The 10,865-nt window shown below is 46.5% G+C and overlaps 1 protein-coding gene across 1 annotated transcript in view; it reads left to right on the forward strand.

Annotated features, from left to right (window-relative positions):
- Positions 1–10,605, forward strand: part of smyd3 (SET and MYND domain containing 3) — a 291,990-nt gene extending 281,385 nt beyond the window's left edge. The window contains exons 11-12 of the mRNA XM_076300384.1: positions 8,046–8,154; positions 10,111–10,605. Coding sequence (XP_076156499.1) covers positions 8,046–8,154; positions 10,111–10,212 — 211 coding nt within the window. The 3' untranslated portion in view covers positions 10,213–10,605. The remainder of the gene's footprint in view (positions 1–8,045; positions 8,155–10,110) is intronic.
- Positions 10,606–10,865: the final 260 nt, after the last annotated feature.

The raw sequence follows: 10,865 nt of genomic DNA on the forward strand, positions 1-10,865 counted from the left end.
GCCGCTCTCCGATACTGTCCGTCCCCCCAGGGAAAGCCTGCAGCCATGACCTATCGACCGCTCCCTTCCTGTTAACGCATGGACTCCATAGGATCGGATAGCTTCGATTGCTTCATGATTATGAATTGACATAAGCGTGTGTGCAAAGTGTGTCCAATGCGCTGTGAGCGATGTGATCTTTGAGATGCCTCTTTGTGTGTCTGCAGCAGGTTTTTCTGAGGGGTTATACACAGACACACACACACACAGACACACACAGGAGGTGACTCAGACATAAGAGGTTTGAAATTGCACTGCTTGTTTATCTGGCTCTGTTAAATAGTAGCACACGATGATGATAATAATAATATAATTTTTAGCTTACACTGAATATGAAAGGCCTGTGACTCCAGCTTATTAGATGGAGATGAAACATGTGTGATGTTTGTGCAGCTCCGATGAGACACTTGTACACTCTTCACCCACCAGGGCCGTGTGTCTGCGCTCATCTGACTGATGGAGCTATTTACCTTCATCAGACATGCATGGAGCTCATCTCTGAATCAGAGTGTGTGTGTGTGTGTGTGTGTGTGTGTGTGTGTGTGTGTGTGTGTGTGTGTGTGTGTGTGTGTGTGTGTGTGTGTGGAGTGTTTTGTATCAGTCTGGTAGCATTCTGCTCGTGTGTGTGTTGTGTTGCCCCCTGCAGGTAACCCCCAGAACCTAGTCAACGTCAGCCGTTTCTCAGACGTAACCCCAGGCCTAAGCAGTTAAAACCTACGATACCTCCCTGGAGGTAATTGTAGATAGCAGGGACCTACTGTCGAGTGCAGTCGCACGACTTCCCTCTGCGGCGCAGATAACCTAAAGCTCCTATTTTTAAATATCCCCCTTGGAAGTTGATCAGGCTTCCGTGGTGGATTTATTGAGATGTTTATGAAATAAGGAGCGACTACGCCTAGGTCTCGAACAGTTGGCTAACGTGCGAAGATGTTTGACCCTAGAGTTTATCTAGAGACACAGGTTATAGGCTACTTCTTGCTCAGGTTTTATAAGAGTGGAGACCTTCTTACCGTCCTTCAGTATAAAGTCACACTGACCCAAGTCTTAGAAAAGACAGATGAATAACCACAGAAGAGACAAGTTATCTTACCCTCCTGCTGGAATTCGTAGGAAAACCAAGAAAAGACAAAAAATACTGCTTGAAGAATTAGATGCCAAGGTTAAATGAGTTCTTTACTTTTCAGCACTTTGGTGATGTTACAAAATGCGGCGTAATATCCACTTGCAGGTTACAATGTCGTAAAAAGAGTAAATCCACAAAATAGGAAAAATGAGTAAATCCACAAATGGAGAAGAGATTACAATAAAAATAGTAAATCCACAAATGGAGAAAAAGAGAATATACGGAAAAAAAGTAAGTCCTCAAAAAAGGGAAAAAAGTCAGCTGATTGTCTTCTGCAGTCACTCTCTGTCGGAGTAGCAGGTCTGATATCTGCAACAGGTTCCACGGAGTTTCGGTCCGCGACTCAGCCTGGCACGACGTCCAACACTTTGCTTCTCAACGAATTTCGGAGGACGAATTCTAACAACCACACGCGACATCATAAAGCAAAAACCCAGCGAGTTGAAGGAAGGAAAAAAGAAGAAGCAGCCCCGATCGTTTAGTTCAGCCCCTATTTATACTAGGTGGACTTGGCCTCCCCCACACATTCCTGAGACAAATCAAGTTCCCACGAGGGCTGGGAATATTCTCACGTTAGCTGGGAATATAGCTGGGAATATTCTCACGGTAACTGGGAATATAGCTGGGAATATTCTCACCATAGCTAATACATTCTAGAAGTCACTGATCTTAACCAACAATTTAAAATGACACGCATTAACATACTTCTCCGGGTTACATTTCGGAGACGATACATCACATTCAGGTTTACAGATAGTTTCCAGAGGTTACACAAACAGTTTACATTCAATGGCAATTATAACCATGTAACACATTACATTTAGCAACATACACTTTTACAGTCATCAAGAGAGATCGGTTACATTCTTACAGGTTACAAACACTTATGGCATTAACTCTTCACACAATGCAATCTGAATACATTCATTTAAACAGTTTAAAGGCACTTTACCCATTTCACAGTTTTGAGACATACAATTCTTTTACATACATAACTCCCTAGACTTTACAAAGTCATGCTACTAAAATACTTGTAATGATACATTTCATTCATCGCACTTTATTATTTATTATGAGGTCATTGTTTGCAGTTATGGTTCATCATCCATTCTTTTTTTCACATTCAATAATCATCAAGTATTTCTGAGGTCAGGGTAATCTGGTTTAATAATCCTGCACATTGTTCAACATCTGCTTCAACACATTCATTCACTTCCACGCTTTCAGGTGAACTTAATTCAAGAGTAGGTTGCAAAGTAATTGGTTTAACATTACGATTCAATTCCTGGTCAGTTTCTTTCCTAATTTGTCTAATCATATTTTCTAGATCAGAGAGATTACCTTGATAGCTAGCGCTGAATCTAGCTTTTCTGCATTTTCGCCTTGTAAGACGTATTGGTTTTGTGCTACTGCTCTGTGGTCCATACGGTTGGTGTTCTGGCAACACGTCAGTGTGTATGTGGGGAGTGTTTTGCATCAGTCTGGTAGCATTCTGCTCATGTGTGTGTGTGTGTATGTGGGGAGTGTTTGCATCAGTCTGGTAGCATTCTGCCCGTGTGTGTGTGTGTGTATGTGGGGAGTGTTTGCATCAGTCTGGTAGCATTCTGCTCATGTGTGTGTGTGTGTGTGTGTGTGTGTGTGTGTGTGTGTGTGTGTGTATGTGGGGAGTGTTTGCATCAGTCTGGTAGCATTCTGCTCGTGTGTGTGTGTGTGTGTGTGTATGTGGGGAGTGTTTTGCATCAGTCTGGTAGCATTGTGCTCGTGTGTGTGTGTGTGTGTGTGTATGTGGGGAGTGTTTGCATCAGTCTGGTAGCATTCTGCTCGTGTGTGTGTGTGTGTGTGTGTATGTGGGGAGTGTTTTGTATCAGTCTGGTAGCATTCTGCTCGTGTGTGTGTGTGTGTGTGGGGGGAGTGTTTTGCATCAGTCTGGTAGCATTCTGCTCGTGTGTGTGTGATGACAGAAGGAGAGGGACTGAGGAGGCGGTGATCTGTCGCTGGAAATGAGTTCAGAGGTTCATACACACACACACACACACACACACACACACACACACACACACACACACATGCAGTGGAGTACAAAACAGCCCATCAGCACGCACACACACTCCTCTCGTCTCAGAGATGAAACTCATCATTCCATCATTACCGTTTCCTTTTTATTTTTTTCTTGTCTCATTTAGGGCAGAATCTCCTCTCGTATATCCTCCTCCAGATGTGACTCTGACTCAGCCTCGGAGTCTGGCTTTAGCCCAGAAGGGCACTCACGCTTGCATCCCTCTCAGCTCATTTAGTGCCCAGCCCTGCCCATCCCCTGGCATCAGGCTCTCTGAGTTTGTTTAGCTAAGGAGCGGGCATCACACTCATGAATGCCCATGTGCTTCCACTACAGAGGCGGCACACAGTCGGGTCCAGAGACCTGGTAGCAGAGCTCTTTTACTCCCAATTCTGTGTGTGGTGTGTGTGTGTGTGTGTGGTGTGTGTGTGTGTGTGTGTGTGTGTGTGTGTGTGTTTGTGTGTTTTAATGAATATGAGCTGTTTTGCTCTCAAATTAGCGTGTGTGTGTGTGTGTGTGTGTCTAAGTGAATATGAGCTCTTTTACTCTCAAGTCAGTGTGTGTGTGTGTGTGTGTGTGTGTGGTATGTGTGTGTGTGTGTGTGTGTGTGTGTGTGTGTGTGTGTGTGTGTCTAAGTGAATATGAGCTCTTTTACTCTCAAGTCAGTGTGTGTGTGTCTAAATGAATATGAGCCCTCAAGTCATGCTCTCTTCAGATTCAGTTTGGAATTCAAATTAAAAGTCATGCTCTGTGTGTAATACTCAAGTTAGGGCGCTAATTGAAAATTGGTCTGCATGAGCGAGCGAGTGAGTGAGCAGGAGAGAGGAGGATAGAGAGAAAGAGAGAGTTAGCAAGAAAGAGAATGAGAAAGAGAAAGAGAGAGAGAAAGAGAGTTAGCAAGAAAGAGGGTGAGGGTGAGCGAGAGAGAGAGGGTAAGGATGTGTGAATCTGAGTGGCTGTGTTGCACACAGTTTTAAAGCCAGAGGAGAATTGCTACCTCTTAGCCTGCTGACTAACCACTGATCAGGCTTTCAATGCACAAAAACACTTTGATTGCTTTTCTCAGCTTGTTTGAAGTGAGCTGGTGAGTCAGAGTATGGAAAACTAGCTCTTGCACTTGTGTGTGGATTCATTAAATACTTGTTAATATATGTGTGTATATGTGATGAAATGAGATCAGCTTGACCTATTAAATACAACAGAATTAGGGTAGTAATTTGGGAAAGGTAATGAGATTGCTGTTGTGCTCTAAGCAGACAGAGGATGCACACTAAGAAGGCTGCACACTAAGGATGCACACTAAGAAGGCTGCACACTAAGGGTTCATATTATTTGTCTTTTTCCTCTATCCTCCCTCCCTTCCTTTCTTCCTTCCAATTTTCCTACCCCCTCCTTCTAATGTAATTTTGTGATGGAGGAATGAAGGAGAGACAGATATGACATATGAGAAGCCCTGCTCACGCACGCATCACTTTTAAGAGACGTCAATTACTGATGATGCGGCTAGAATAAACAGACAAATTGCAGAGAATATGAACTCACACCAAAAGCCTAAAAATGTTATATGAACATGGACTCATCCCACTTATTGACCCTGATAATGAAGTAATGTTTGACAGTTCTCGAGACATGAAGGAATAGTTATTATACAATGTGTGAACAAAACATGCATCAACCTTTTTTTTTTAAAGTTTGCATGGTAGTTCATGATAATTCCAGTGCATAAAGGTCTTTTCTTGGTCTATCTACTATCCCTACGAACTTGTTTGAAAGCGAAAGTTGACAGACGTGGGAGGGAAGTTTTTACCTTGGCAGCTTGGACCAATGATCGCACTGCCTCACTGAAATGCAGACTGAAAACGCTTCCGTGTAGGATGCTCTTGGGTTTCCTCGCGTATCGGGCCTTCCACCTCCCTCCTCTCTCCTCCCTCCTCCCTCCTCGCGTATCGGGCCTTCCACCTCCCTCCTCTCTCCTCGGTCCTGCCTCCTCTGGTTGCAATTAGATAAATGAGACCTCCTCGATGACGTCGAGCTTTGATCGATTTCCAGGGCATGAGCTGGAGGACCGAGGAGAGAGGCCGCATGCAAATAGAGCTCTGAGATGAGCCCTACAGTATGAAGGTTGCACACTAAGAAGGTTGCACACTAATAAGGCCGCTCACTAAGAGGCCACTCACTAAGAAGGTCGCACACTAAAAAGGTTGCACACTAAGAAGGTTGCACACTAAGAGGCTGCTCACTAAGAAGGTCGCACACTAAGAAGGCCGCTCACTAAGAAGGCCGCTCACTAAGAAGGTCGCACACTAAGAAGGTTGCACACTAAGAGGCTGCTCACTAAGAAGGTTGCACACTAAGAAGGCCGCTCACTAAGAGGCCGCTCACTAAGAAGGCCGCAGTCTGCAGGATGGTGGGACTGGATTCCCTATTCATGTTATATGAGACTGAAGAGTCAGCAGGGGTTTATGGGAGAAGAGTGTGAACAAATGAGAGTACACACACACACACACACACACACACACACACAGGAGGTGACACATAGATGGCTGGACAGAGCCCTCTCATATGTGAGTGTTAACCTCCTGTGGTCTTATCTACGGTACATCACCCTAGAGAGTAGTCTGCAGGCTGCTGTCTGTGGTGTCAGTGTTTTATGAAGCAGGCGTGAGCCTCCATGATTGTTTTTACTGCCCCAGGCTTTGACCTTTGGCAGAATCAATCTGGGTTTGCCAGAGGAAACCGCCGCAAGTCTCCAAGATAGTTCATCACTTACTATCATCAATGTAAAAGCCTTGTAGTGGTGTGATGTGGTGTGGTGTGTGTGTGTGCGCGTGCGCGCATGTGTGTGTGTGTGCGTTTACGTGTGTGTGTGCACGCATATGTATGTGTGCACATGTGTATGTGTGTGTTTCTTTGTGTGTGAGAGAGTGAGTTTCTAGCACACAGCAGAAATGTGCCATGTTCTAGCTACCATGAGTCACAGTGCAGGCAGCTCAGCCTACAGTATTATTTTAAGAGTCCTTTTGGAGCGGTTCTTGAAGCTGTCAGACCGTGAGTGCATGCTGCCCTGTGGGTGTGCTTTTCTTCTGTGTGTGTGTGTGTGTGTGTATGTATCCCTGCCTGTCTGTCTGTCTGGACACAAGCTATTAAGGCTTCATTACGATTTAGCAGGGCACACACAGTGAGGGTCTCTTCAGGGCAGTTGACGGGGTTTGATTGCCCCAGCATTACATTCTCTTACCCCAGGAAGTAAGTGCTGCTGACGGGAGAGTTCAGGTCTCCAGAGACGGTGTTCTTAATGTTGGTCATTTGAACCCTTTACTGCTTTACTGCTCAGCCCTTCCCTTCTGAGGGGGCAGTGAGATAATGGTGCAAAGCATGGAAGAGTGGTTTCATACAAATACGCGTGTGAGTGTGTGTGTCTGTCTGTGTGTCTGTCTGTCTATCTGTGTGTGTGTGTGTGTGTAGTGAGTCAGGGTGTGCAGACATGGGTTGGCATTGTTTATTGTCTGAAACCACAGGGGTCTTGTCATGACGCAAATGACTTTTCTACAAGCCTGCTGTGTGTGTGTGTGTGTGTGTGTGTGTGTGTGTGTGTGTGTTATATCTCCCCTGACCTTCCTCTCTCTCCCTTCACTAACAGACGTGCCCACTGCTGTAATCACTCTCATATCCTCCTCCTTTCGGTGCGGTGCGGTGTTAGAGTTGGACAGACGCCCAGTCATGTTACTCATGTCGCCTGAGAGACTGTGAAAACCCTCCGTGCAGACACAGATACACGTCTATATCAGATGATTTGCCTGGGAGCAGGAACACTCCCAATAGTTTACTCAGTGTCTACAGCAGTCTTCCTCTAGCCTGTTCCAGCACTGCATTTCCCTTAATATAAATGGATAAATGCGCTTACGTGCTAATCTCATGTTTGCATGTGCGTTAGCGCCACTTAATTACAGTTAATTTCCCACTCGTGCCAAGTGATGGTGATCGCCAGCCAGCCAGACTATATTTCAGAGCAGTAAAGCCTGGAGAGAGTATCCTGGCAACAGTGGCAGCGGGGGATCTCAGAAGGGGACTGTGCCAGCGCTAGACTTTGGTATCGCACGTGTACACGCGTATATATAGAGCCACTTCCCTCCTATGTCTGAACTAACACTCCTTTACCCCACACCCCAGTTGGGTTAGTTGGGTTAGTGTGCACCATCAGTCTGTCTGAGACGCGAGACAGGGAACAAAGCCACATGGCAAAATAAACAAAGGAACACATGGCACAGGACACAGGAAGTAACAAAGACAACAGGAAGTAAACAAGAGAACACAGCAAACTACAAACTAATGGCCCCAAAAACCAAAACACAAACTCCAAACCGTGAGACAGTCTGCTTGCCAGTGGTCATGGGGGTGGTCAGGATATAGCCACGCAGGCCACAGGTAACCACAGCCGTGGGTATATGCTTACCACCCCCACTCTCACCTGTGCCATATTGCTTAATTGCCATTTGTTGGGATGGTGTGCAAGCACCTTAATAGGGAAATATCAGACTACAGTATCTCCCTGTCTGTCTTGTACATTTTGAATCTGTTCATTTAGTTACTAGTAAATATACAGATTATTACAGATAGTTACTTTGTCTCCTTCAGACTCCTCACTAAGAATATCTACTATCAATATGCTAGTCCCCAGTGAATGTGTTTGTCTCTCATTCAGACTCTGTGAGCCCAAATCTCACCGAGAAACACTAATATCAGTAGGTCTCTCCCAAGGAAGTGTGAGTGTGTGTGTGTGTGTGTGTGTGTGTTTCATGAGTGTGTGTTTTCGTTTGTCTCTTTTAGACTCTACTACACTGACCCCCACCCAGCGTGCGGCGTCCAGCTGATGAGGGTGGGGAAACTACAACACCTCCTGGGCAGAGTGGAGGAGGCACTGCAGTCCTTCCGACAGGTGAGTTCTTCACCTGGAGGATGTGTAGGGGACGGTCAGACAGGTGAGGTTTTACCTGGAAGAGGCACTGCAGTCCTTCCGACAGGTGAGCTCTTCACCTGGAGGATGTGTAGGGGACGGTCAGACAGGTGAGGTTTTACCTGGAAGAGGCACTGCAGTCCTTCCAACAGGTGAGCTCTTCACCTGGACGAGTTGAAGGGGATGGTCAGACAGGTGAGGTCATATCTGGATGAGACGCTGGTGTCACTCAGACAGGTGAGCTTTTACCTGGAGGAGGTGTGAGGAATGATCAGACAGGTGAGCTTTTACCTGGAGGAGGCACAGGAGTCCACAGATAGGTGAGCTCTTACCTGAGAATGCTAGACTTTCATACAGATGAGCTATTGAGGAGGTGTAAGGGATGGTTAGATAGGTGAGCTGTTACCTGGATGAGAATGCGTCAGACCTTCAGACAGGTGAGCTATTACTGTAGGTTACCTGGAGGAGGCACTGGAGTCCCTTAGGTTGGCTTGAGATTTTACCTGAAGGAGGTGCGGAGCATGGTCAGAGGAGGGTTAGGTGAAGAGACGTCCGGACAGGTAACATTAAGGTCATCAGCTGGACAGAGCCGAGGAGCTGCAGGAGATGTCTAGACAGATATCGTTAGGGTCTGGACTTGGGAAGAGGACAGGAGGTGTCGTAGACGTCCAGACAGGCAGGTTATCCCCCCCCCACACACACACACACACACACACACACAAACACTGCCGTGCTGTCCAGAACCTGGAGGAAGCCGTCCCTTCCTGCTGCGTCCTGCTAACAGATGAGGACAGGAGCCTAATGAACCTGCAAGGCGGCCGTGGCCTCTTATGGCTCCTGTCCAAGACTGCACATCTCCACTGATGGCTCTTTATCTCTGTCCGTCTCTCTCTCTCTCTCTCACACACACACACACTCACTCACTCACTCTCTCTCACACACACACACACACACACTAACTCACTCATTGACTCATTCCCTCACTCACTCTCTCTCACACACACACACACACACACACACACTCTCTCTCTCTGTTTTGCTCTCTGTGTTTCTCTCACTCTTTATCATACACACACACTCTCACACACAATTCTCTCTCTCTTTCTCTCTCTCTCTCTCTCTCTCTCTCTTTCTCTCTCTCCCTCTAACATGGTAAATTAGGCCCATGGATATTGGCCTTGAGGTTGGCATCTGACTTTGTGAGGAACTTGGGGAAGCTGTGGCTGTGGCTTCAGAGGTTGAAAGTGTTTTCTAAGTGTTTTCTAAACAGCCCTCCTCTGTTAGCTCCAGCAGGCGAGCAGGGGGTTGGGCCAAGGCTTTGTGTAATGGGCTCATCTTGATGTGCTCGACCGTGTGTGGAAAACGGGATGAAGGCCCCTGTGCCATCGACACAGTTTGCTCTCCAAGGAAAACGTTCCAAAACAAGATTATTCAGCGTCATTTTGAAATGCAAATGCTGCATGAATCCTTCACGCCGGTGTGAGCTGGGCCATCTCTCTCATTTCCCTTCCCTTACCAAAACACACACTCTCTTTTCTCTCCCCTTTGCATTCCATCTTTACTTATCTCTCTCTCTCTTTCTCTCATCCTCTCTCTGTCTATCCATCCCTCTTTGTTCCTCTGTTTGTTTCTCTCTCTCTCTCTCTCTCGCTTCATCTGTCTCCACCCCTCCTCTCTCTCTCTCCATCCTGCCTCTCTCTCTCTCCATCCTGCCTCTCTCTCTCTCCATCCTCTCTCTCTCTCTCTCCATCCTCTCTCTCTCTCTCTCCATCCTGCCTCTTTCTCTCTCCATCCTGCCTCTCTCTCTCTGTTTCTGTCACCCTCTCTTTCTTGTCTATCTTCTTCCTCTCTCTCTCTCTCTCCTTCTCCCCCTCCCTCCCCCTCTATCTCCTCTCTCTCTCCCTCCCTCTCTCCCTCTCTGTCTCCCTCCATCTGCAGGCCTATGATATTCTGAAGGTGACCCACGGAACAGAGCACACGCTGACTAATGAACTGCAGGAGAAGCTGCTGGAATGCCAGGCGGATCTCGGCCGTGACTGAGCCAGAAGTGACCCGACATGTTGACTCCTGAGGGCAGTGGGAGAGGAGTGGGCAGAAACAGCGCTGCTCTGTGTGGTGGACAGAACTCCCTCCTTCGCCAGGGACCTCCAGCACACTTACCGCCGTGGGATGCACTAAGCCCACAAAATACTCTTGTATACCTGTAGTTCTGTAGTCAGTACTATAATTGGTTATTAATCACACCGATATGAAAGCTTACACAATACTGTATCTCTTGTATACCTGTAATTCTGTAGTCAGTACTATAATTGGTTATTAATCACACCGATATGAAAGCCTACACAATACTGTATCTCTTGTATACCTGTAGTTCTATAGTCAGTACTATAATTGCTTATTAAACAGACTGATATGAAATAAAGCACATCCTCAACTCCCTTATCCTTTCATGTATGTCTTGCACTCTGCTTGACTCAGGGGTGTGTGTGTGTGTGTGTGTGTGTGTGTGTGTGTGTGTGTGTGTGTGTGTGTGTGTGTGTGTGTGTGTGTGTGTGTGTGTGTGTGTGTGTGTGTGTGTGTGTGTGTGTGTGTGTGTGTGTGTGTGTGTGTGTGTGTGTGTGTGTGTGTGTGTGTGTGTGTGTGTGTGAGAGTGAGAGAGAGAGAGAGAGGATGCTGTGTGTTGGAACATCTAT

The sequence above is a fragment of the Alosa pseudoharengus genome, unplaced genomic scaffold, assembly GCF_046254945.1.
Source record: "Alosa pseudoharengus isolate Yale_2024_CS ecotype anadromous, Long Island Sound unplaced genomic scaffold, YU_APseudo_1.1 YU_APseudo_1.1_scf_22, whole genome shotgun sequence".
Classification (NCBI taxonomy): domain Eukaryota; kingdom Metazoa; phylum Chordata; class Actinopteri; order Clupeiformes; family Clupeidae; genus Alosa; species Alosa pseudoharengus.